Genomic DNA, 27,757 nt, shown 5'->3' on the forward strand with positions numbered 1-27,757 from the left:
ATTTAAGGCAATATTGATTTTTAAACTGAATAAAGCAACAATATGGTCTTTCTTAATCCACCTTTCGTAAAACAAGAACTTTTACTACCTAGTACTCATCACTAGGACACGTTCTAAATATTCTGTGAACCATTTGATCTTGGACTGATTATGGAACAATATTGGATTATGTCAATTAGTGGTACGTTTAAAATATACATCTGATGACCGATTTGATCTAACAAGAACGTGGGACTTTCCAAATTACGTTCCTTAAAAATAATATAGGTACGGTCACGAGCATTAATATGTATACACTTTGGTACCATGTCACATTAACTTTTTTGACAAATTGAACTGTAAGTCTCACTAAATGTCAAATATGTTAGTGCGACGGAGTCCTAAAGTGGGTACATTATATTGCTCATGACTGTACATGGCCCCGTCGAGATTTAACGTGATAATTACCGATTTTCTCACTACTCGGGTAGATATATAAATGGCAGAGGCATGTATAAAAATAATTCTTACTTGATATTTGGATCTAATTATGTGTAGAATTATGCTTCTACCTATATTGCTTCTCTTTATTTTTATCAGAATAATACCTTCTTCTTCTTTGCGAGTCGATGGCGATCGAAACTAAATTTTTGCTGACCAATAATTGGCCACGCTTACGAATAATACCGAATGGAAGATGTAATTGTGCCTGGGTGCAATACATAGGGTCATCATTATACCTAAAAACAAAGATAAAATATGCACAGTACCGAAGGACAATCTTTACAACACCATCTACGAGTATATTGTTTTTAAGTAATGTAGTCAGGATAATACCTCATTGCATTGCGATTATCTGCAATGAGGGATTTCAAGGCCATAGTGAATAGGCACCTTCTGGGCGAGCTCCATCTTAGGCCTCGTCAATGCCTTAGGACAAGTCTGCAGCCAAGAGCAAACCCAACAAAGGTAAAAAAAAAATGTTTAAGAAGCCGATTACGAGGATATGAAACTTCAAGTTAGCATACAAAAATGGTACCAGGGTTAGGGTACACCCCGGACACTTCATACAAACAACCTCGTTTTACACAGACATGTGTGTTGACCTCTGACGCCATACTATTCAAGCCAAAACTATGTCCGAGGGGGGTGAAGTAAACCTAGCTCAGCCGCTGGAGGGGAGCGGAGAGTTGTCGTTCTATACGTAGTATTATTCCTTATTCTATGGTTAGGGGAAAGAGGTGTTACATAATTAATATACTTCTGATGAGATTTCCTACACCCCGGACACTTCATACAAACAACCTCGTTTTACACAGACATGTGTGTTTGAGCTCTGACGCCATACTATTCAAGTCAAAACTATGTCCGAGGGGGTGAAGTAAACCTAGCTCAGCCGCTGGAGGGGAGCGGAGAGTTGTCGTTCTATACGTAGTATTATTCCTTATTCTATGGTTAGGGGAAAGAGGTGTTACATAATTAATATACTTCTGATGAGATTTCCTTACCAAAAACAAGTTTAACTTATACATGTATAATAATATAGCGTTGGAAATTATCAGGTTTCCTGCAGGGGACCCTTTCCGTCGTAAAATGTGGTTACGCGATAATGGACTTTGTAAAGAAGTTACAGACTTTGTGATGTCAATAAAATTGAACCGTTTAGGTACTTTCGTTGGTCTGTTAAGTAACCGTGATATCTATTTATTTACCTACCTATTTATCCGTAATCATCTAAGATTATGGGTAGGAATACAATACAATACAATACAAAAACGCTTTATTAACACTAAAAACAATTACAAGTGATAAGAGGAGCACAATCGGCGGCCTTATTGCTAAATGGCAATTTCTTCTAGGCAACTTTAGGGTGAAAGAACTTGCTACATATAAAATAGAATATAAAATGGAATAAAATGGATTAGGTACTTAGTTAGGTACGCGAATTGAGTGTGAGCCATTGTCTAGTGAGCTTTAGTGAGAGATGCATTTTCCTTAATGACAGTTCAACTTTTCGGTCTTCCTTCCATCCTCAATTATTGTTACCTAACACATTAAGGCCTGATTATACATTAAACGGATAAATTATTTGTTAACGGAACAGCAAAATTGTTGTCGAAATAATATCAGGAACACTTTATTTTACGAAAAAGCATCGGTAATCTCATTATTGAGAAATCGGCCCTAAAGGAACTTTTAATGTAATGAATATAGATAGGTTGCGTAATCATGTATTGTTTACCTACCTACCTACGTCATGTAATTGCCTGTACAAGTACATGTAACATGTAGGGTCCCCCCCACTTTGATAACCTGAGTGATCAAGTGGAATAGACCTCGGGTAGAGTACCTAGTAGACAAAAATGAGTCAATAGCTGTCTAGGAGTTAGTGCTTTTGTATAGTGTTCAAAGACATACCTAGTTTCTTTTCATAACACAGACACAATTTACCACTTAGGTATTTATAATGTAGGTAGGTACCTACCTAACAAAAAACGAAACGCGTGTCATTGTCGCAGGTACCTATTCAAACAAAAAAACCAGTAAGAAAAGAGGAATCTTTGGCACATGCCATGGAATAATGTACCTACCTACCTACCAGGATGCCATAAATGAGAAGCTATGGTGTGAAGGGCGATAAATAATCAGGGGATGACGAGCAGGGCGCGGGGCGCGGGCCGTCAGACCAGTTGCTTTGTGCCCCGCCCCGCGCCCCGCGTCGGCGCCCCGAACAGCTGACTGCACGAACAACAAAGAACAAGCCCACACGCCAAACAATCATGATCCACGATTATTCCACTACACGCGTCCGTATTGATTCCAACCCTTCAACACAGAATTAACAACGGTAAAACGTGATTAACCGCACTATTGTATTGAAATTCGATAAGAAAACGCCTGCGGAGTTTCCATAGCTCATGATCCTCATAGATCTACCTATAGGCAAATAGGCGTTATATAAACTGTAGAATCACGACGCAGTTATTATAGACATCAATTTTTCAATGCAGCATGCCTACCTAACTAACAACGACATAATAAAGTAACGAGTAGACACCAGTAAACATTGTTGACCATGAATCCGTCCTACGTGAAAGGTGAATTCATCTAGCTACGGCGAATGTGAACAAAGGGCAGCTAGAGTACTTGCCTTTCTGTTCATCCAATACACGAAGGCCCTCGAGATGTGGCACTCCGGGGAACGACAGTCTCTTTACTCAACTACAAAGTCTGTTTTCCTAAAATTAACACAAAATCATTTTAGAAGACGTCCGTCACTTGTGTCGTAGTTTTTTCACTAGTCGGTTCCTATGGTGCTGCGAGCGATCACCACACGGATTTTGTCTTTTTATAGGATTATTGTGGTTGTAAGTACGATATGAAGTCTTTGTTTACAATGTTCTGCGTTTTATTCGTTATTTACATCACTTTTCAGTGGCCTACGAACGTGTTTAATCGTTGCACTGCCTGCGCAATTTATTTGCGCTTCTGCGTCAACAAAACATTCGGCCGTGGGCAGACGGATCCGACCGAGCTCGGCTCGTGCCGGTTCTTTCTCTCTCCGTCACTAGCCTAGAAATCAGCTGTTTGTCCTACTCTAGCTTTGACATTTGTTCTATTGTGTTGCTAGACTATACGTTACAAAACTACTAACTACGTTTCCACTAATTATGTACCGTATTCGTCTACTACGTTCGTGTCGATTTTCAAGTTTTACAAGTGACATATCGCCTTGGGCGAAAGCGGAATAGAAAAAGTTATCTCTATCAAAAAAATATTATAGTATACTTTTTAAAGTTAATTTGATTATGAATTTGAAACTATTACGTAGGACCCATACATACCTGACGAGGAGTGGATGTATAATACTACACACCTCCGCCTACCCCTTTAGGGATACAGGCGTAATATTCATTGAGTCCACATGGATTTAAAAATGGACCGTTGGTTTGTAATTAGGTGTTCTCTATTGGTTGATTAGAATATTCGTGCCTACCAAATAGTTTATTATTATGTTAATTTGTTTGTTAACGTGGAAGGGTATTTCAGAGTACCGGAAGTTAATATTATTCGTGACGCCGCAATGCTACTAATATACTGGTATTTTTTGACTTATTGCAAATAGATGATGAACTAACACTATCTATATTTCAAATTCTAACTAGATTTTGCAAAAGTTCGTTAAGGTAGAATGTTTTCAGTGGTACGAATGATAATTGAGTTACGGTGCTTTGAAATGTACCTGGCTACGAAACCATTTAATTGGTATTTTATTTAGGTATGTGTCTCAAAATACTTACTAATATTACTAGAAAGCGAAAGTGAGTATGTTTTTTACAGTATTCACTCACGCACGTTTAACTACTCATTTGATAATCATGTTCTTTTTTGCGTTTGTCAAGGGTGTAGTAAAGAATATAGGTAGGGGTGGTACTTAAAGGATTCAATTCATAAAAGTTAATAGGATTGCATTTTTTTCTATTGTATTGGGTAGGTACTTATCCGAGGACTTGTATATATATCAGTTAAAATTTGGCTGAAGGTCAGTAGTTACGACGAACATTTAAGTTTTTTTCGTCCAATGTATGGAAAAAATCTACCAAAATGGTAGTTTTGTCTTTCGGTTGGAAACTGGAACAAAACGAAAACAAAACATTGATAATATTGCTGGGAAACACAAAGTAGCTCCAACCAGTGATGTCTAGATAAGAGAATTGATTGTGATAGCTTTTTATAAAGTTTGAATGGTGGAATGGTATGGGCACGTAGTTTATTTAGGTATTTCGATGCTTTCAGACAGAGCAACAGGGGCCTTCGGCAGATTCAGATTTATAAAACGAAATTTGAGAGCAGCAGTACTAAAAGTTTAATTAACATTTATCACATGCCTTCAGACAAACACATATTATTAGATGCAATTTTGGGTGTGATTTAAGCGCCTGTTCAATATTAAATTGTACCTAATTGTTCGATATTTGAAAAATATTCATGTCTATCTGTAAAAACCACAATTAATAATATGCATTTGACTTTATACACAATTATAGTATAACTCAACTCCTGCAAATTAAATAAACACGTCAGTGAAGCAATACCCTGAGGTGAGTATTTAGTTTGCATGGATTATAAATTTATGATATTTTATGTGTTTTTTTGCCAGAACTTTGCAGCGTTGCGGGGTGTCTTGCCCTTGCCAGAGTTCTTCTTGGGTGCTGAGTGGGTCTCCGTGCCGCCACCAGAGCCAGACTCTTCGTTCTCTGCTTGTGTCTTCAGAGTTTTCTTTATATACACAATCTGGGAATATACCATTATACATTTTAATTGTGTTGTGAAATTATTTTAGCTGTTTCAAGGGTTACTGTGGTGTTGTAAATTGTAAATAGATTACTTGTTATATTAAAAATATTATGATAAAGGAGGTAGGTATATTTTTTTAAATGCACAAAAGCACTTGTCATTTGTACTAAATAAGTCAATATTTGGGATTGGCATCACATATGAATTGTCTAATTTAAATAAAGTACAAAAAAGTGCCTTCTGGAGATTACTATATCAATCAATTTGCAGATGATTGATATAGTATACCTTTGTCAACATGAGACCCAGGATGTTGACGAAGCTTTTTCCTGTGATGTCTTTTTACATAGGGAACTCCACATGGCTCTTTTATTTGATAATCTAATAAGACCATATGTACCTCTTGTTCAATAGCCTGTTGATGCCTAATAGATTTTTGCTTGTGGTGGTTGGCACGCTGTATGTGGCGGTCGACGGAGTTGAGCACGGCTTCGCAAGCATTACACCAGTCTGCCAACACATCTGCAATGGATGACGCATCTTCAAGGCGAGCGTCGCGACCCAGTGCCACGTCTACCTCCACACGCTTACATTCTTGATCCAGTTTTCCATGGATTATATCTAGAATTGTCAAGTAATATGATTACGAAAATGTGAGTAAAAATTCAGCCCTTTCACTGGATAATAATTATTAGATTGACTGATGATTAATGGATTAGGAAAATTGATGTTTATATAAATTGTAAAAATCTAAGATGACAAGCTTAGAATTCAATAATATTGAATCAGCAATTTTTAATGTTAGAAAATCATTAAAATTAATATATAAAAAGCTGCCAACTCCTGGAAGCAAGCTACAGAGGTTGCTAAAGATTCTGAGGAGTGGAAATCTGTCGTTCAAGCCCTACAACAGGGGATAATAGGATCAATAGAAATACAAACAATATCACTATACCTGCATAAATAGCTTCAATAATGAGATCTTCTAAGTCCCTAACGTTTTTTATATCCAGTTCTTTCAAGAGCACAGAGTAAGGAATACACTTCTCCTGTGTGGCCAATGTTGCTATGGTGAGGTGTTGGAGCTTCTTGCACTGTGCCGGGGTCAGTTCTAAGTAGTCCGATTTGTTTTCTAAGTAGTCTTTGTATGTGCCATAAGCAAATAAGTTGAGCGTTTTAAAGTGTTGCGCATATGGGCCTTCTTCCAGCTGTAAATTGAGAAAACAGATAATCCTAGTATATTTTTAAGGCTAAAGATATTAGTGCTATATTAAATATCTATGTTAAATTTATACATGAATATTCTGCCAAAGAAGGGATACCCGATTTCTTATTGTTGATTAAATGATTATTTTAGAGTTAATTTTCAAATATTAGGTTACTTGAAATCAAAGTAAACAAAGGTTGAAATAATGTAATGCTTAGGCAAAATTGGTATTTAATTGGTATTCATAAAGATATTATTATTATTTATTATATCAGTCGGTGTTATCAAGAAAGTACAATAAAAGACGTAAAAACAAAACTAACCTCTTTGATGTTCGGCATTTCCAGTAGTTCTCCAAATACGTGGACTCCCGGAGCTTCTAGCACCTGTTTTATGAGCTCTGCACATGCAGAACCCTTCGCCCCTTTCGCTAGAAGAACGAATTGCTCCAACGGGTGATTAGTCGAAAAGGATAATAGCGAAGAAGGCTCATCTCGATCCATCGACATGGGATTCATGATTACTACACTACAGTTTCTTCCTGGGATACTAGGAAGATGTATTCAATACGCCTGACTTTCTATTATACAAATTCAAATATTCTTATTCGATAAAAATCGACTTTTGAGGAGAAAATAATATTTTTTTTTATACTGACTTCCTTTGCTGCTAATTTGACAACATAAATTGCGTTTTGATATCGAGATAAAACGGAAGAGACACAAAGAAATGCAATAACTAAACGTTAAACCATAGAAAGCAGAGTAACAATGGCTAGGGTTGTGCTACAAAAAACGATTTACGGTTTATCGGTTTTTAGTTGCACAATTTTATTTTCTAATTTATTAATTATATTTTCACATGATTTAGATTTATATGGTGCTGCCAATAATTTTTCGATTATAAAATTGATGAGAAATATTTTTTTTTGGTGTAAAATAAAACATGCCAAAGTTTATAATTAATTTTGAGACATTTAAAAAGTAAATTAGCCATAAACAATAAAATGGCGTCCGGTTTTTTGTGTGTGCGATAGAATTATTGTTTTCATGAAAGTGAAAAATCTAATTAACTTTTTAGAAAATTTCATTGTTGATTGTTATTTGTGAGACATTATGAAGCGTAAGGTTAAGTCCAATAGGTTACGTAACGTACCTCAAGCCGGAAATTTTGAGTGTGTCTATGTGCCCAGTAGCGTCGTTGTGGTATGCCGCCTTTTATATTGAGTTGATTAGTCCAATTTAAGAGGATTTCTCTTTGTGAGATCGATTTCAACAGGCGCGGGACACTAATTCTGTCGATTTACATCGAAATGTTTGTGTAGTCGGCGAGTTGGCCGTCGGCTGCATTGTGCGTTAGTAGTTGTGAAAGCGTACATACATGTTCATATTGGTAAAACTGTCATGACTCGTGTTTACTATCAAAATAGTGGTATTTGTGTTGGTTGGTTAGTTATTTGATGTAGTTTAGATATTTTAGTGGTAAAAATGTGTATGCCAACGAGCAATGTCTCGGGCTTCGGCTATTCGTGGTTCACGAGTTCCGGGGAGCTCACCAAGGGCGAGGTGGAGACTCCGAGTAGCCTCAGCTACACCCTGGGGAACACGGTAAGTCCATCTTTGAATTTAAACCATTTATTACCCTTATTTCATAGAATACATTCCATTAGGTATTTACTTAATTTCCATAGTAGTTCCTTAGAAATTGTTAACAAGCATGAGAACTTTTTTCATTATTTATATTGTTAATATCAAGATCATTTGTATGAGCATCATGCAGGCTAAATTTGGTAAGTCTCACTTAGAATTATTCTAAGTAATACCAGAGACTTATTGTTCTTAACTTATGTAATAAAACATAAGTTTATTTTTTTCTGTGATTACCTTTACGTTTCAAAATTATCTAGAATTTAGTAAAATACCCTAAAATGGGAAGTACATATTTATTTTAATCATGTTCAATACAAATATAAAAATCACCTAAACAAACAATAGCTAGAAGTGACAACTATATAAATACAAGCCACTATCAGTTGTATCAGTTGTACATACTTCCTTCCTGTACAATAATATATAATAGATTATAAACATATATTATGCTTTCAGGTGTCTCCAGAGACGACACTCACTGTTATGTCACACAAGTGTCCGCAAGTCCAAGAGAAAGTTGGTACTGTGGCTGTGGCAGTGTCAAATACATCGGGGACCGCTCAAGTGACGAGAGTTGTCACAACGGGAACCCCAGTAACAGCAAGAAGGGCTATGTTTGTTGTCAACGAAGCCCCTGCTCATACGATAAGCAGAGTTGTACAGCAGAATCAGACTGCCACTATTAATAGTGAGTGTAAGGTTTTTGTTTTTCACTGTATTACTATTTTAACCTACTGTAGCCCACTCATGGGTAATATCTTACTTCCCTTTCCTTCAGTGTTCTTTGTTTTGGGCAAATTGGACAACTTTTGGTACTGTTAATTCCAATAGTTTATGGTAGGGTCACCAGCCTTTCGCTAACTTATAGGCTGTTTGTTTTATGTACATACAAAATAGGACAAAAGGCAGAAACTATAAATAACTATAGTCCCAAGTTGAATGTTCTGTGGTTCTAGATATTTTCATAAATGAATATTTAATTATTGTAAGTTCAACAATATCAGTTGGACTCCACATCTGGGGTTTCTATGTGAATAAATTTTAATTTACAATCAGCATACATGACTCTAACCTAGAAATTAGGTTGAACTGAGCATTTACTTCTTAAGAAAATGCGTTCTTTGGCGCCGAGTTTCGGGGTCACAAACGAGGAGGTGATGGTGTCCTGCCGCCAAAGGATGTTTGTTGGGGTGCCCAACAGAGCACAGCACCAAACTATCTACAAGTTGATAGATGACTAGGGATTGACTATCTTCTCTCCTCTATCTAGTAATTTTTTACTATGTTAGACAACCTATTCCCTTCTAGAAGCTCAGAAATGTTCTAATGTAATTATCATTTACAGCAGTGAATCTAGCAGCCAAGCCGTTCATGACCCCGATTGGTCCGATTCAACTGACAGCCGAAGAATGCAATGAGATATTGATGAAGAGGGCGCTACAAGCTCAGGGCATAGCAACCCCAGTGATAGATGCATCTCAGTTGAACCATACGCTTCTGAATGGCGGTCTCAAGAGCTTGGCAGAGGCGACCTCACAGCAGGCTCAAGTGGAGACTATACAGACAACAACTGGCCACCAGCAGCAACATCATCAGCTAATGCATACGAAACAGGAACCAGGGACTGCTAATAGTTCACCAAAGGTAAGTTATCATTGCCTTATACTCAAAACCACTTAAGTGCCTTTTAGGAAAATCAGATTCTAATGTGATTTTTGTTAAAATAACCTCAACTTCTACCCATATCAAAATGAATTGAAAGAAATACGGTTTTGTTGAAGAAAGTCACATCAGAATGTGATATTTCAAACCGGCGCTTTCTTGATTTTCACTATAAGGCGACATTATACTATATAACTTTCAGAGATAATAGCTAATTGGCACATAGTAAAGCAATCTTCACAATGATATACAGGATTATTTACTTTGAATTAGTAATGTGAGCTAAAGCTCACTGCACTTATTTTGGTATTTACGTACTTTACGTCCACCAGAATAATGACCATGCATCAAGTCTGATTAGACTTGCGACTGAAAAAAAACCATTTGTAACCTTTGCCCTTTTTGTATTCCTTATCTTGGTATAACAGAAAGCTCGGTGAAGTGTGGGTACTTAGTTCATCTTGCGATGGGTGTACCTTTGACTACCCCAATTGGATAGTGTCCTAGGTCAAAGATAAATTATGAAATTCTGATTACTAAATGAAGACATCGAAACTGACCTAAAATATTTTCTTTTTTATATTTTACTTATGAACTTTAAAAAAAAAGACGTGATAAGTGCGACATTTTGTCACGTTTTTCTATGACGTCACAGTGTGCTTTTTCATACAAATTCCATAGTGAGTTCGTGTTTGACGTTTAGTAGAAAGTAACTGATTTGACTAGTTGGAAAGTATACTATTGGGATATAGTCGTCAGCTTATGTTATCTTTGCGTGGTTATCAGCAGGCGGTGTACTCACAGACAGAGTTGATGAACACAAACACAGTGATGACGACAGCGCCGCCGGCGGCCGTCAAGGAGCGGCCCTATTCGTGTGACGAGTGCGGCAAGTCCTTCCTGCTCAAACATCACCTCACTACACACGCGAGGGTGCACACTGGTAAGTCATTCTGTCATCCTTCAAATCAAATCAAATCAAATCAATTTATTTGCGAGAACACTTAGAACACAAAAAAAGTGATTAAATAATTCAAATAACAATGTTGTCATGTGTTCGGCCTGCATGCAGGCGTACATAAAAAAGATAATAATAAAGAAATGGTATATTGAAAAGAAAATAATAATAAAATAGCTTTTATTTCAGACATTTTTACTTTTTTTGTCATTTATAAATTTAATTTGTTTCCTCGAAACTGTATTTGCTTATTGACAAAGGTCTCCTCCAAGTCAGTCAAATTATCATAATATTTCATTTCATTATTTATTTATTGCCAGTCCCAAAAACAGGTAAAGTGGTACATAGTAAGTAAGTAACATAATTATATTATGTCTACCTAGTCACTATTGCTTTTTTATTTATTTTTCAAATTTCTTTTACGCCTTTACCCGCGAAGGGCAGGCAGAGACAGAGACCACGGTATTCCACTTACTATGAAAAGAAATTGTACTTTTGATATATTTGATAAGCATTGAAATGACGATGCTCAGCCGTGGAAATCAGTCACGCACGACGTTTAGGCATTAGCGTGAATGATCGCGGGTAATGTGTCTTAGCGCGTTGCGTGTGCACCAGTTATACTGTCACACTTTATAATGAAAGACGGCCTGCAACTGCTATTATGTTCGTTATAACTACAGGTTACGGGTCATCGTTGAACATGCCTGGTATTCTGGAACACCCGTTCGTGGTAGAGATCGTAAAGTTGAGCAATACTGTAGAATGATACTGCGTATAGATCGGTAACTCTCCACATCGCTATGTTACGGTTTACCAGTCTGTTCGCGGCGTAATGTAACACAGCGAAAAATTGGTGACCGCCCTTGATGCCTTTGTTCAACGTTCAATTTTTATTTATTATCAAGCAACCGACTTTGCTGATACTTTTCATGAATATTGCAGGGGAGAGACCGCACGTCTGCGCGCACTGCGGTAAGGCATTCGCTCGCAAGCACTGCCTCAACACGCATCTGTTGCTGCACTCCGCCGACCGGCCTTACCGCTGCCACGAGTGCAAGATGGCGTTCACGCTCAAACATCATCTGGTTACGCATTCGAGGGTGAGTTCATAAACAAGGAGGGTCAGCTTTGGTTTGCCATCTACATTATAATGATCACAAACAGCCTATATAAGTCGCAACGGCTGGGCACAAGCCCTTCAATCTCTCCCGGTCCGATTGATTATAATGTTTACAAAGCAATAGCTGAAATGGATAATAATTATTTTTACTATCCACAATATAATAATTACGACCGTCTCTTCCAGTTAAAAGTTGGTGAAAGGATCTTATTATTTGATTATTTTCTTTTTTTTCTCCGAATTTGTCTAGTCTTATCAGAAGTTGGAGACATTTTGGGAACAAACTTAGTGAAATTCACTGTTATGTGAATGTTCCAGTCTACGCCATCATATATCATCATCTTTAGTGTGTGTTGTAAGATCTATATTGCAGCGTATGCCTAGCAGTGAGACATGAATAGCCTATTTATGTTATTATATTTATGATATGAATAACGTGCCTGCAGGTCCATAGCCGCGACCGCCCGTTCGTGTGCGGCGAGTGTGGACGCGGTTTTCCGCTGAAGCGCCATCTAGTGACGCACAGCAAGTACCACGCTGGGGAGCGGCCTTACGTCTGCAGCGACTGCGGGGAGAGTTTCGCGCAGAAGGTTAGTATATTCCAATACCAATACACAAGAAGCTAAGAAATGAGGGAACATCTAACCCGTGATAGCCTTGTTTGGAGAGCGCGTGACTCACATTGTAGCGTTCGAATCCCGGCAGTTTCAAGTTTTGTCCAGGTGGTGTCCAGGCAATATGCTCGCTCCCTATTACATGGGATTTTAACATAGCGAGGAGTGGGTGTATATTCTATACACATCTGCCTGCCCCTCAGGGATACAGTCGTAAGAGTAAGACAAACTTGCTGCTCCCTTGAAATTTCAGTTTCAGCAAAAGGATTGACCCCAATCTGTTGTTTAATTCTAGGAGCACCTAGTGATGCACAGCCGCTTCCACGGCTCGCTGTCACCGTTCGTGTGCCCGGACTGCGGCGTGGCGTTCGCGCGCAAGTTTCAGCTCGTGAACCACGGCCGCGTGCATGGCCGCGTGCCGCACGCCTGCCCCGTCTGCGGGAAGGAGTTCCTGCAGAAACGAACGCTCGTCGCGCATCTCAAGTGAGTATTGACGCCTGACCACCGTGGACTGACACAAGGCAAGCATCGGAGAGGAAGATGGCAAAGGTTGGCTAACCGTTGCCTTCGACTCAAATATACTTTATTGCACACAAACATTTATGAAACAAATAACAACAGTACAATTAGGGGGCCTAAAAACAACACAAATACATAGAGGCGATACAAATAGGTGTACGTTGAGCATATGTACATGTATAGAACGATAACTCTCCGCCCCGCGCCAATTAGTATCGGGTACCGATCTCACCCCCTCTGTCTTTAGTCTGACACGGCAGTAAGCCGTTAAGTAAGGAGAGCGCGTGGACTGTGTCTCGCTCTCACTCACGCGTTAGGCGGTTCACGGTAAGAGGGAAAATTTTGTATGGAATGTCCGGGGTGTTTTGAGTTAAGTCCGTCCTCCCGGACTAGTTGCCCTTTTGACGCCTCTTGGTATACGAAGTCTTGTATCAACATATGCGTGACTAATAACAATATCAATATTCAATACAGTTTATTGGCACACTATGATGATGTACTAGTTGGTAAAGTTACATATATGAGTTTAACGTCACAGAACCTTTCGTGCACGACTAAAAAGAAGTTCAAATAAAAGAGAAGGAAGCTTTGAGTACTTAAATAATTCTGATGAATATTAAAGTTGCTATGGAAATTTACGTATAATCGTGTTTCTTTGATTCTTTCCAGAATACACATAGGAGACGGCTTAGTTGCGTGCTTGGAATGCGGCGAAGCGTTCAAATGCAAAGAGGAACTTCAACAACACTACAAACTAACGCGACACTGCCAGTCGTCGACGCAGCAACAGACACAGCAACAACAACAGGCGCAACAACAGGTTAGTTATACCTAAATAATAATCTATAGCTACCCCAATTGGTACGTAGTCGTGAGCTTATGTAATGAACGCGTTCTAGAGTAACGTAATAAAATATGCACCCTCACTTCTGGGCACAGGCTCCCCTCCATCGACCGGAGTGGCATACTCCACCACGCTGTTTCATGCAGGTTTGGTGAAAGTGTTCTGAAGCTAGTAGCTAGGACCACCTATGTTTTGACGTGTTCTACTCGTGTATTTCCTGACTTTGGTTTAATATAATATTGTTTATTTAATTTTAGGCGCAACAGCAGGCGCAACAACAACAACAGGCGCAACAGCAAGCGCAACAAGCCGCGCAACAGGCGCAGCAACAAGCACAGCAGCAAGTCCAACAAACGGTCATAAAGACCGATGAGTTTAAACCTCAAATTGTACAGGTATATTGAGATAACATAACATAAACACCCTATATACGTCCCACTGCTGGGCACATGCCTCCCCTCAATCAGTCGGAGGGGGTATGGAGCAAACTTTTCCACGCTGCTCCACTGCGGGTTGGTGGATGCGTTTGGGCTAGTAGCCTAGGACTAACAGCTTAACGTGCAGAATTATCTTACTTTTCCAATCAATCGGGTGATTCAACTTATGCAGCAATGTCCTAGCCAAACAACGGACTCTCCCACAAAGTGATATTGGACAACACTGGCCCCGATTCCTGCAGACATCTCTTAATTTTACTTTAAGTTATACCTGTCATTTTCTTATCCGCCGAAAAGGAAAGGGACGGATGATTGACAGCTCTTAATTTTAGGAAGAATGCGTAAATAAATGAATAACCCGGGCGAATTTTTAGACGGTTGTTTTAGATTTGTGCTTAAAATTGACGTGTGTTCCATAAATTTTATGCTTGTCGATTACCCGTCCCTTTCCTTTTCGGCGGATAAGAAAATGACAGATATAACCTAAAATAAAATTAGATGGTATTTACAGGAATTAGCACCATTGTCGAGGCGGTTTAACCACTAAAACACCGTGGCTGTATTGAAATGATAAATGTATTAACTTACAATATTGTTGTTGTGTTAGGTGATAGGAGCAGATGGTCAAATAGTAACGGAGAAAACGACGCCTGGTTACGCGTGTCCGGAGTGTGGCTCCTGTTTCAATACCAAGGTATGTTTGTATATGCACATATAGTGATATTATAGATAATTATAGTTTCAAAAGCAAAATATAGGTGTACTAGTTTTCCGTCTGTGACTCGATGGAATACGGTGTAAGCAGTAAGAACACTAAATCTACCTCTGGCAAAAAACGCTTATGCCAGTGAAAAGAAAAAAGAAAGATAATATTTATTCGGTAAAAAATACATAATTACATATTGTTAAGTGGTAGTTAGTTATTAACAATAGAATTATAAATAATGCCGAAACGGCTGCACGGCAGTGTATTACAATAGAATGTGTTTCCGTCACGTTATGGTCCGTTGTGTTATGTTCCTCCATGCTATGCTATGTTCCGCCATGTTACGTTATGTTCCGCCATGCTATGATCCGTCTTGCTATGCTATGTTTCGTCATGCTAAGTGCCGTTATGTAATGTTCCGTTGTGTCATGTGTCCCGCAGGAGGCGCTGTCGCTGCACGTGCGGCTGCACGCGGGCGACCGCACGTGCGTGACGGACCTGTGCGCGCTGACGGCGGCGCTGCAGCCCGGCCTCGTGGCCGCCGCGCACCACGCCACGCACAGTCAGTACCACCACACACTACTATAATATAATCCGTGTGAACTGTTTCACATTTTTATTGTCAATCCCATGTACGACGTCGCAACGAGTACCGAGGGCTGCTTCAACTCGTGACTTTGACTTAATATCAAGTGGAATTTTCCATCGCAAAGGCATAGAATTGAAAATTTTAAAAAGTTGAAAATAATGAATTTAGGGCGGCAAATTCCACTTGATATTACTACGAAATCATGAGCTGAATCACCCCCTTCAGTATTCCGTACGTTGTCACTAACACCCAGTGGTTTTATCACTGAACTTTCAATAAGATTTAATATTCTATAATAAACCGTAGTATGGTTGTATTCAGGTGTACTTATGATGGTATTCGGTATATTGTTGCAGACCAACCGATCCAGATAATATCGTCCAACCCCAACAATGTTGTTCACACGCAAGTGATAGCTACGGTGAGTACCTGATGTTTCAAAACTCTAAGCCCTCAGTTATCGGAAGGCCAAGTTATCCAAAGTGTTGTACTCAATCCTTCAGTCGACTTCTACAACCGGATACCGTAAGTGCGAGCAAGACAGACAGTGCGCGCGCTTCCTTACTCCTTAGCAGCTTACAGCCATTTAGACTAACGTAAGAACCAGAGGGGGTGAGGTAATTCTAGCTCGGCGCCCGATACGAATTGCCGCGGGGCGGAGTGTAACCGTTCCATACGCAGTATTATTGAAATGCTTGTACAACATTTTAGTATTTTTTCGAACGAAAATACTACTCCCAACTAAATATCATGTGGCAAAATTGTACCCTTTTTGTGTAAAAGGTATCTATATAGATGTACAGAAACTAGCTTAGATGTCATAATGATCATTCATTTAAGAACCACGCTCTTGTCGGTGTAGCATTCTCCATGCTGCTTTTTTAGGGAAAAATACTTTGATGTTACATAAACTGCCTATATACGTCCCACTGCTGGGCACAGGCCTCCCCTCAATCAACCGGAGGGGGTATGGAGCATACTCCACCACGCTGCTCCATTGCGGGTTGGTGGAGGTGTTTTTACGGCTAATAGCCGGGACCAACGGCTTAACGTGCCCTCCGAAGCACGGAATCTTACTTTTTCGGACAATCAGGTGATTCAAGTCTGAAAAGTCCTTACCAAACAAAGGACAGTCTCACAAAGTGATTTCGACAATGTCCCCATCGGAAATCGAACCCGGACCTCCAGATCGTGAGCCTAACGCTCTAACCACTAGACCACGGAGGCTGTTGATGTTAATGATGATCATTATGATTAAATATAAAGATGATGATGTCTTGATGTCATAATGTTCATATTTTCAGAATCACCACATAACACCGCCGCGGCCGAAGATACATTTCTGCGTAGACTGTGGGAAAGGATTCGCCGCCAAACATGGATTGCTAGCACATCACAGAAGGTAGAGATCTCTCAAACATAACATAGCATCACAGCTGTATTCCCGAAGGGGTATGCAGATGTGTATAGTACATCCACACCACGTCAGCTAGGATTAAATCCCATGTAATAGCCTATTGCCATTAACCAGGCACAAGTACTGGAAACCACGTGATATCAATTATCTAAGCACGAATTCAAACTATGTAAGTCTACGTAACATACGATTTAGGTCACGCTTTGTCAGTACAAGGCTGATGTGAGCAAGTAGTCGTTACATCAGCCATGTCAGAGGCCTTTGGCGGCTCAATAATAACCCTGACACCAGGGATAATTGACCTCACCACCTGAAGATAGACGAAGTACAAGGCTATCACGAAAGAGGGCCTCAGAATTCGAACTAATCAATCTACATTTAATGAGGTTTAGGTTGGTAAGGTTTCATAGGTTTTGCAATCTTCACGAGACATTGACCAAGCAGTAAATGCCATTTGCGGCAAATCTACAATAACATAAGCTCATGACTATATCTTAATTAGGTTTGGTAGTCAGCCGCACCTCACCGAGTTTACTGTCAGACTAACGTGAAAAGTGATGATAAGTGGTGAGCCGTATCTATAATGGTCGAACCAACTGTCCTAATACTAAGACACTTAAGCCCTAATCAAAGCATTATTCACCTTGACTTTAAATAGATCATTGACCTTCAACAAGTTTATCCATAATAATTACTTTGAATAAATGATTCTGATTTCTGATTATAGTTAATAGATGATATAAATAACGCCAACTTTGACCTTTAGAAATATCAGGTTAGGATTATCAAGAACAATTGTTTTCTGTGAGAATCTAAGGGTTATAGTCAAAAGTGGCTGCAAGTTACCTTTCTTTCTGTTAGTGGCCATTGATACAAGAATGGAACAGGAGTTCAAAGACAATAAGTAAAAAAATACATTGCAGGCACCCAGACGGCAGCTGCACGCTTCGCACGCACATCTGTGACCAGTGCGGGAAGGCGTTCTTCCAGAAGAACCACCTCATGCTGCATCAGAGGCAACATATGGACTTGCCGCCCAGAAATGTAAGTTTTACACTGATTCAGTGATATCGCATAGTCGGTACACTCTTTGCATAGTCAGTACACTCTTGTTACAATAGACAGCGACTAACATAAAAAAATATAATGAACTAGCTGTCCGCGCAAATTCATAATATTCATACCAACTTTTACCCCCTTAGGGGTTGAATTTCGCAAAATTCCGTCTTAGTGAGCACCTACGTCCTTAAAGAACCCCCAGACAAAATTTAAGACGCCTAGCACTTGTAATTTCTGATATTTCGTGATGAGTGAGTCAGTCAGTGAAACCTTTTGCTTTTGTAGATGAATTCAGTGTTATTGTCAGTACCCTCTTAAAAAAGATTCATGATGCGGGTGTAAGTGGTAAAATTGGAAGACGAAGGCCTAGTTGTACATACTGCGATCAGATCCAGGATGTTTCAAAGAAAGGCCAGATCAAGAGTACTCTAAACCGGCGACTCTAAACATACGACCTAATGTGTAGTAGACTAGTCTAGTAGCTTGAGTCTCTTTTCTTCTACTGGTGAGTTACAATCTTTATTTCTCCCTTCCAGTCTCAATCACAACAGCAAGCGAACCAACAAGCGCAACAACAGGCGCAACAGGCCGCGCAACAACAAGCACAACAACAGGCGCAACAACAAGCACAACAACAGGCGCAACAAGCCGCGCAACAGCAGGCGCAGCAAGTGCAACAACAAGTGCAACAAGTGCAACAGGTGCAGCAAGTGCAACAAGTGCAACACACGGTGCAACATCAGAACACGCTGCAGTTGGACGATGATCATCAACAACCTACGCATATACAAGTGGTAAGTTGGAGTTAGGGTTGTGATTTTTTATTAGCCTAGTCACTTATCCATTGTAAAGGAAGGGAAGGGGTAATTGGCAGCTGTTAATTTTAAAATGAGTGAATGTAACAACAACTCAAATCAAATCTAGCTAGATGGCCCCGATTCCTGCAGACACCTCCTAATTTTACTTTAAGTTATACTTGTCATACTCTTATCCGCCGAAAAAGAAAGGGACGGATGATTGACAGCTCTTAATTTTTGGAGGAATGAGTAAATGAATAACCCGGGCGCATCAAAAAGGTATCTCGCTGGTATGCAAACCGTTTGACGTGTGCTGTCAACATAATTCTGTCGGGTTATTGGCCAATGTAAAATGTTTAGACGGTTGTTTTAGATTTGTGCTTAAAATTGACGTATGTTTCATAAATTTTATGCTTGTCGATTACCCGTCCCTTTCCTTTTCGACGGATAAGAAAATGACAGATATAACTTAAAATAAAAATTAGATGGTGTTTACAGGAATTAGCACCATTGCCGTATGGTGCCGGGCTGGGCACCGATCCAATTGGTTTGCAGTGAAGTGTGTCGATTTGTATATTATATTATTGAGTATTGCCTGTCCGCAGGTGACCAACCGGTCGGGGCAGGTGATCGGCAACCAGATCGTGGTGGGCGGCGTGCGGCGCGCGCTGCTGCCCTCGCAGCTGCACATCGTGCCGCGCGACAACAAGCTGGCGCTGCACAAGCAGCGGCACCACAACGCGTGAGTACCACACACCGTTACACCACACACTACTAAACCACTCAACAAAACAATACATAAACTCACGCCACTGCTTCGCGTGTGTTATGTCACGCTCTTATATCAACCCGAACAACATCTGTAAAAACATTCGGAAACGACCCACCTACCGCTAACTGTTTGTTTCTTATGTATTACTTACTAACATTAACATTAAATTCTTTTGAACCTATGGATCCAAATCCGAAATAAACATTTATTCATTCAAATAGAACTTTTACATTGTGATGTTTTCGTATTTATTTTTTTAAATATCACCAATATTAAATATGTTTTACATCTCTACACCATCGAGAATATAGGCGTGATGCTATGCCATGTTTTTAACATTTTACTTTTTTTTACAGTGGCGACGTAAAAGAAATGGGAGGTTTAGTACTATCGACGGGGCGCGGCACGGGGCTTATCAAGTACGAGATATCGATCCCGCCGCCCAACTCCGTGGTACAGGTGCAACCCATGGACTGAGACGATGAACCTCCGCTCGTCTGGCTCCGGAAGTGACCTTAACACTTTCATGGACGAACGGCGACGTCCTGATTCCAAGTGTCAAACCGTGGAGTAACTAATATACTACGTAAAACAGAACGTCCATCTCCATACAAGATTTGCGTTTGTGCCGAGAGTTGGTTCTAAATCTAAAATATATGGAAAGAACAAAACGCAGTAATACTTCTATGGATGAAAGGTCAATGACCCGCGGTCTGTGTCCCTGAAAGTGTTAAACTATAACCCAACCGATTCAACTAGAAGTTTGTAGTGAAGTTCGGTGCATACTAGCAAGGCGTCTAGTTGATTTGTAGGTGTTATAACTAAAGTTCCTGATAACTCTTTTACCCTTTGAACGTGGGGACGCATCTATTGCGTCCCGTATTCGGACGGATCGGGTTTTTGTTTGAAATTGGAAATTTGAATAGTGAAGTGAAAAGAACATTGACTGTAAATAGAAAGATGTTACACACTTAAAAAGTTATGTCGTGAAATTCCAAAGCTATAGAAAAAGAAAAGTATAAAGGGTAAATCACTGAAATAAATTAAGGAATTCGCTGCCAAAGGAACAAGGAACGCCAGTGTGCCGTTTTTAAAGTGAAACAGATGCGAGCCCAGTTCATTTACATTTTAAAAGTTTCATAGACCTCGCATGACCGTGTTCTATAAAGTTGTGTACGGATAGCGCGTTCCTGAGTCCGCGCGTACAGCTTCTGTACGGATAGTCGCGAACGTGAAGTTGAAACGACTGCTTCAATACTGCTCCCTCCCAACACCGTCCTAAACCACAGAAAGGAATAATAACTACGTATAGAACGGCAACTCTCCGCTCCCCAACACTTTCTTTACTCTTCAATCGTACGGACGTCAGACGACACATACAGAAGTGCGTGTAGGATAACATCAATATGTCTGTGTAAAACGAGGTTTTTTTAAGTGTCCGGAGTGTGCCTAAACTAAAACAACTGCTGGCGGTCAACTGCCGAGCAGTCTGATGGCGGGAAGCTTGCTGACACCGAGCTGTCTGCTATTTCATGTTGTAAATGTAAACTATATCGCAACGCACGACTTAAAGCCTATATTTGTTGAATTAAATTTTATTAGTCGGGACTTTTATTGTGCGTAGGCTCGCGCGGCGCGCTTTCTCTAAGAGTGTACGCGAGTAAGAATAAGGTATAACGTAATGAGTACGGTATATTGGTAATACGCGCTGTCCGTACGCGGCTCAACATTGCCTGTAGCATGCAGACATAACCTGCCGTCGACTTTACAGTTGACGCCAACCAAATGACATAAATACAATAAATTAACTAGCCTTAGCGTAGCGGAATGTTTAGCTTCCTACACTAGACATTGATTTTATACAAAGTTTTGATGTAAATCGACAGATTAATAGTTATTTCTTTGGCAGCTTTTAACATTGTTCGGAGAATGTTGGCAGACGGGTAAATGGTGTTTGCGCCGTCTACAACATTTTCCAGTTTCGTCGCCTTGAATGGAAAATAAAAGCAATAAACTAAATTTACTAAACTTTTTTAACGATGTTGAATGTGCAGACAGTTGTACCCGCGTTTTTCAAAACTGATATAGTTTTGAAGACGTATTTGTAATTTGTAAATATGACGATAAATGGGCCAAAAACTGCATGATATTCGCCATTCGATTCATACCAATAGATTGAAGAGCTTTATTTTAAATAGACTCAATGAACTTGACAGGCTTACAATAAAATAGGTTTTTACTTTGTATACAATTGGACTACTTAAATATCGGCAATAAAATGAAATTTAAATCTAAATTGTGTAATATAGATAGTATTTAGAGGAAATGTTCTAAAATTTAGAACATTATGGATGTGGCGTCGAATGAATGATTTGTAAAAAGACATACCCGCTAGTTTTCAGTGTACATTAGTATAGTTTTAAGAGAACTGTAGGTAGTATTCTAGGGCTAAATTGTACATATCAAGTTTTGTAACGGCACTGAAAGTTTTGTAATTATAAAAGGAATTGTACAATCTCTCTGTAGTACGCATTTAAGTTGTCACGTTATTTTAGCCGTATTCGAATAAGTTTCAGTAAGTACATATTTTCCTGTAAATGGCAGGTCTTGTGTGCAATCAATTTGCATGTTGTTTTATTAGATCTGACTTTATCTATCAGAGCGTATTGTTGGCCATTTTTCTAGCTTGTATCTTAAAAACTGTCCTATCTACATATTAAATACAGCATGAAGCTACTGAGGCAGTTGAAGACTAACATTCGTATTCTAAGATGATAATTCGAAACTCCATCCACACGAACCGTATTTTAAATGGACATTTACGTTCTTGATTCGAGGACTTGAGTCGAGCATATACTGCCAACAAAATAATACGAATATAATGACGGCATGCCTCTACTCAATCTCACTGGAGTGAACTCGAGGTGAATTTTAGATGACGTCTAAGAATGTCGATTTTGAGAAGAGTTCCTCAACTGAGGCCGGAATCCAGGATGGTGTTAACTTCTTGGAATATGGGTGTAAGACAGTTTTATATTATACCAGCTATCTTAAAAGCAAAGTAACAAAGTCAATTACATTAGTATAATATCCTTCATACTTCCAAGCGTTAGCATTCACTTGAGTCGGACGACTGGTCAACAAAGTGCGGGGCATCTTCTGGATTCGTTGTGTATCTAGTCTGTGATAGGGGGAACGTCTGTTAACTCCGGAAGACATTTTAGTTTTATTTGGGTCAGCCCCCGTAACATGGTGCTCGCGTGTCGCGCGCGATGCGATAAATGTGTCAACTATTGTCTACCCGATAAATAAACTTAAGTCTATTGGTTCATTAATCGCATCGCGTGATTTGCTAGCAGCATGTAACGGAAGCTGTTACACCATATGCTGGTAAAAGTCTGATAGCCTGTCAGATAAGTTCTAGATAGCCTATCAGATATTTATCAGCACTTATGGTAAAAATGGCCCTCAGAGTCCAGAATGGCTGGGTTTTATTTGTGTTAAATTGCAAAAGCGATGTTGGATTATGAATATATTCTGCGCATGTTCTCAACAATGGTTGTTTTTATGATAGTTGAAAGTCAATGTTGATTATGTATGCCTTTCTTAAAAATCATGTACTTATCACTTTGTTTGTGTTTTGAAGATAAAAATCATGAAGAGAAGTTAGGGCTACCCTCCTACTATATGTTCATCAGCAGGCTCTGCACAGGAACCGTGTCGCGTGTGGCGCGAATTATATCTAGGGTTTTGAGATGCAGCGAATGCTATCTATGTGGATAGACGTCGTATGGATATTGGTCAAAGCCCCCGATTTAATTGGGCGAAGACTAGGGAGTGAAAATAAGCCCAAGCCAAATGAATGCGGCTGACAATAAATACCTATCTACCTTTGGTAGCTCAATTGATGGTTTTTTATGTTAGCCAAGAGATTTTATTTATAATATTATCAAGAATATATTCATAGTACATCATCAGTATACAGTGCTTCCTAATTTCAAAGAAATTCGGGCTGCAGTCAGTATTATGTTGGAACTGACTGAAGAGTATAATGAATTAATTATGTGAAATTCTACCTTATTACTTACGTTGAATCTTGACATTGTTTGCCATTTACTTATCTGTAAATAATTATAGTGAATATCTATAATTTTTATATTAAATGAAAATATACATACTATAATCAGTTCTGCGTGTTATTTCATGTATCTGCATTATTGTTTCAACAACTAACAATTATTTGCGCTCAAGGGTAAGAATAATTAGCGTCGATGTTCAATTGTTTGGTAGTTGTTCGATGTTTGCTAAATCTGTTTTGGAAATAACACCACATCATCATCATCTTTCTAGCATTATCCTGTTTTTCACAGGGTCCGCTTACCTAACCTGAACATTTGACAGGTCCGGTTTTTTACAGAAGCGACCGCCTGTCTGACCTTCCAATCCGCGAGCAGAAAACCAGCCCATTACAGGTTAGGTCACATACATGTACGATAAGGTGCAAAAGTCCAATCGGTTTCTTGTAAACTAGTAACTGGTTGCACTCAAGACCTCCTAGAGTTACATGTGATTTCTGTAATTGACCAAAAACACCTACAGAAACATAAATTCACCGTCAAAGTTCATGATTTCACCACTGTTTACAAATCATTCGCTGGGTTCAGTGACTGCACTTTTGCTCTTTGTTTGTACATTACAATGACATACAAAGGCCGCAGCCATAGCCCAATCCAATATATGTAGAAGTAAGTAGACCTTCAACCAGATTTTAGATTGCCCTGTTTTCGCCCGCGAAGGGAGCGAAACAGATTGATATTGGCCTAAGGCGAAATTCGCCCCATGTGGTTTGTTTACGACCAGTATGCGGATACAAGATAACGGCTCAAGCAATTTGGTATAAATCGCGGGAACTCATCATCTGAGCCGTAAACAAGCAAGGATGGCAAGTACAAATCACACTCGAGGGACAAGACTGAAATAAAATAGGCGGGCTCTTGGAGCGCCTTGACAAATTCTGCGAAATTTAATAACATAACATAAACAGCTTATACACGTCCCACTGCCTACCAATCAACCGGAGGGGGTATGGAGCATACTCCACCACGCTGCTCCACTGCGGGTACTGCGGGTTCGGGGTGCAGGTTGGAGGTGTTTGGTTAGTAGCCCGGGACCAACGGCTTAGCGTGGATCATCTTACGTTTGAGCAATTAGGTGATCAGCCTGCAATGTCCTAACCAAACTAGGGATCACAGAGATTTTTGCGATTTATCCCCACCGGGATTCGAACCCGGGACCTCCGGATCTTGAGCACAACGTTCTACCACTGGACCATGGAGGCCGTTAATAACCAAATAGGTAGTTAAGTTACCTTGGGGTATGATTAAACTTTTATAGGGGTTAAGGATTCATTCAAATTAAATCTGATATGCTACTTCTAGAGAGGTCCCCATATAATTATAAAGATTCTAGAGAGAACCTCGCTAGGGTAAAAAAGAAAAACCTTAAGAAATACAAAGTTTTGCAATCTCAGACTTATTTCTACAAAGTATACAAACGACTCTACAAGGACCTGTCCAATAAGATTGAATCCATTTCACTCGACTCCATTACAAGGAACGGCACAAAAACTGCATCGGCTGGATTAAAAATGGCGCCTGTCTATCGTTGAGACCATTTATTTGCAATCTCAGATTACAACTCTGTAATGACAACAGCTTTTAGACTGATTGAAGTCCGGGAGAAATAATATGTTTTATTTTCATTTCATTTGCAACTGTATTCGTTTTCACGTCCTCCTGCGATTCAAATTCTCAACTTTGAATCGTCAATTTTTACATAACGAACGTCTCTTCCACCTAAAACTACTGCAGCTTCTCACAACCTGTGTAGCCTTTTTTTTGAACTTATAGTAGATTTGCCGCAGATGGCATTAACTACTTGGCCGGAGAAATGGGGAGCGCTGAAGGCTCTCACCCGGTACAAAGTTTAAGACAACAGGCTTGAGGGTGCCCCGTTGGGCGGGAACGTCGGCTCTGGGCGTCGCGTCGTCTGAGAGAAAAAAATATTTGAAACAATTAATCGACCCGAGTGTGTCGATAGCGATAAGCGCTGATTGGGGGATACAGCTGCCAAGGAAAAGTAGCTGTAAGAAAAACTTCGGCACAGGACCCTAGACGTTCTATACGACAGTAGTTGTCATAGAGTTGATGTCAATATAGATACGTTTGGGTAGGCAAAACAACTATCGGCAACGCTTGGTATATCACCAGCCCATTGCTTAGGCACTTAAATAACAAGAATGATACCGAAGTATCAGTCTTCTCTCGTGTAAGTACTATAGAGTCGCCAATTGACATGGCTCGTGTAACGACTGCATAGATACTACCTAATTAAATAGTAGCCGGGACCGACTGTTTGACGTACCCTCCGAAACACAGATCATCCTTCTTTCCAAACTAGGGATCAGAAAGTGATTTTTGTGATATGTTCTAACCGGGATTCGACGGATCGTGAGCCTAATGCTCAACTGGATCACAGAGACCGTTAGTATGTCAGTGATCGAAGTTATTAGGCAGTGTTATAAGCAGGGACCTACAAATTCTGAAGATAAAGAAATTCCCATATCATCACTAATTTAGGAGCTACGCTCTTGACGGTGTAGCATTCTCCACGTTACTTTTTAATTGAAATATAGGGCATGGTTTCCCTCTTGCCTTCCGCCCCGCAGTATTCTATCTGACACGAGTGAGATGGCGTCTAGACTAGTCTATTTCAAAGCCATACTAGGACTCCTAACCATCCCACACCCATGTCATAACAGGTAATATATTATTGTTGACGTTCCGCGCCAATCTAATAAAACCGTCCAATTTCACTTGACATCTCATAGAAAAAACAATTTAACGATCTAATGGGGTCTTAACGGGTCTCAAGAATAACCAAGTCATCATTGGACAAATTTGAAAGGTAAGTACCTCTTTAGTTTCTTTTTTTAAGACCAGGCTAATGGGGTTTAAATTACGCCTGTCATGTTAAACGTGCTGAGAGCACATTTCATGATCGATGACGTCATCGTGACGGTGACAAACTTCACGCGAAGGTCCCGTCTGGTAATTTTCGTGAAGACGTGGCACTTTCCTTACGATGTTCTCGGTAAAAGTAAAGGACGTTTTTATTTTTTTTCTACTGGTTTTTGCAGGTGGTTTTGTGACTTTTGTGAGGTAAATTCAGAATTGGAAGGTTTTTTTAGAATTCTTATTCAAAGAACTGACGGTATACCCACGTCTATACAGGGTCTTAGTGACATTGTAACGAATGATTCAGACAATAATTCTGCGTTAATATCAAGTGGAAGTTTCAGTCGCAAAATTATTTTTTATATTTTTCGATTCTATACTCTTTTGTATATTCTATACTACACTTGATATTAACTCAGAATAATGAGCTGAATCATCTCCCTTACACTCCGTAAAAGTACGTACGTTGCCCATACAAGTATGCATGGATGTGTAAAATGAAGTCGCAAGTAAAAGACGATATCTTGGTGTATTTTATATTAATTTCTGCAAGTATGTTATTCGTATAAGTTCACAACCGACAATCAATCCGAAATACGCAGTAACACACTTTTATAGCCATCGCAGATGGCGCCACCTACCCTTAACGTAGCAAGATAACTGTTACAAATAATAGTTACAAATAATGGTTATGAATAATAGTTATAAGTAATGACTTAACGTACTATTAATAATTAACGGTTACAGATGTTAGTTACACCACCGTATCAAAAATTGAGGGGAATGATTCAGACGATGATTCCGAGTTGATATCAAGTGGAATTTCCTGTCGGAAAATACTTGTCAATTTTTGTGTTTTCTTTAATTAGTTTTAGTTCCATACTTCTGCTACGGAAAATTCCACTTGATACCGACTCGAAATCATGATTTGAATCATCCCTCAAAGTTGTCGTTTATGATGTTCCTAACACCCTCTATACCTCGTCTACATATATACGCGACATAGACGCAGACGCGTCTAACATCATGCCTATGCGCGTCATGTCTATGTCAGTTATTTTCCGTGTAATTTCTGTCCTGTGTTAAATGTAATAAACCTGTCTGTCTGTGT

The 27,757-nt window shown here is 39.5% G+C and overlaps 3 protein-coding genes across 8 annotated transcripts in view; 1 reads left to right on the forward strand and 2 right to left on the reverse strand.

Moving 5' to 3' along the window:
• Positions 1-3,517, reverse strand: part of LOC126371773 (protein yippee-like) — a 157,546-nt gene extending 154,029 nt beyond the window's left edge. The window contains exon 1 of the mRNA XM_050017134.1: positions 3,131-3,517. The gene's annotated coding sequence lies outside the window, so the exon portion shown is untranslated. The remainder of the gene's footprint in view (positions 1-3,130) is intronic.
• A 1,305-nt stretch (positions 3,518-4,822) lies between these two features.
• LOC126371761 (COP9 signalosome complex subunit 7b) lies at positions 4,823-7,171 on the reverse strand. The gene is made up of 4 exons (XM_050017118.1): positions 6,808-7,171; positions 6,233-6,485; positions 5,678-5,898; positions 4,823-5,274 (listed from the first exon to the last, which is right to left on the reverse strand). The coding sequence occupies exons 1-4, from the start codon at positions 7,000-7,002 to the stop codon at positions 5,122-5,124; spliced, it is 822 nt and encodes a 273-aa protein (XP_049873075.1). The 5' UTR covers positions 7,003-7,171; the 3' UTR covers positions 4,823-5,121.
• Positions 7,172-7,498: 327 nt separating this feature from the next.
• LOC126371699 (zinc finger protein 665) lies at positions 7,499-23,816 on the forward strand. Of its 6 annotated transcripts, none has more exons than XM_050017004.1 (17): positions 7,499-8,091; positions 8,590-8,827; positions 9,479-9,777; positions 10,582-10,738; positions 11,699-11,856; positions 12,323-12,466; positions 12,786-12,973; positions 13,679-13,829; positions 14,111-14,248; positions 14,898-14,984; positions 15,438-15,558; positions 15,942-16,006; positions 16,890-16,987; positions 17,926-18,046; positions 18,598-18,855; positions 19,464-19,600; positions 19,987-23,816. In XM_050017004.1, exons 1-17 carry the CDS (start codon positions 7,972-7,974, stop codon positions 20,105-20,107), a joined length of 2,601 nt encoding a protein of 866 aa, XP_049872961.1. In that variant the 5' UTR covers positions 7,499-7,971; the 3' UTR covers positions 20,108-23,816. The 6 variants fall into 6 exon arrangements, with proteins under 6 accessions (XP_049872961.1, XP_049872966.1, XP_049872963.1 ...); XM_050017009.1 differs by having other exon boundaries at positions 14,141-14,248; XM_050017006.1 differs by having other exon boundaries at positions 10,585-10,738.
• Positions 23,817-27,757: the final 3,941 nt, after the last annotated feature.

Source organism: Pectinophora gossypiella, chromosome 13, assembly GCF_024362695.1.
Source record: "Pectinophora gossypiella chromosome 13, ilPecGoss1.1, whole genome shotgun sequence".
Lineage (NCBI taxonomy): Eukaryota > Metazoa > Arthropoda > Insecta > Lepidoptera > Gelechiidae > Pectinophora > Pectinophora gossypiella.

Bases quoted from the DNA above. Each gene is read 5' to 3' on its own strand.
- LOC126371761 (XM_050017118.1), bottom strand. From the start codon at position 7,002: ATGAATCCCATGTCGATGGATCGAGATGAGCCTTCTTCGCTATTATCC. The intron at 5,899-6,232 runs GTATAGTGATAT...TGACAATTCTAG, and splicing joins TATTGAAGCTATTTATGCAG to ATATAATCCATGGAAAACTG. The intron at 5,275-5,677 runs GTACATATGGTC...GTATATTCCCAG, and splicing joins AACAGGCTATTGAACAAGAG to ATTGTGTATATAAAGAAAAC.
- LOC126371699 (XM_050017004.1), top strand. From the start codon at position 7,972: ATGTGTATGCCAACGAGCAATGTCTCGGGCTTCGGCTATTCGTGGTTC. The intron at 8,092-8,589 runs GTAAGTCCATCT...TTATGCTTTCAG, and splicing joins GCTACACCCTGGGGAACACG to GTGTCTCCAGAGACGACACT. The intron at 14,985-15,437 runs GTATGTTTGTAT...TGTGTCCCGCAG, and splicing joins GCTCCTGTTTCAATACCAAG to GAGGCGCTGTCGCTGCACGT.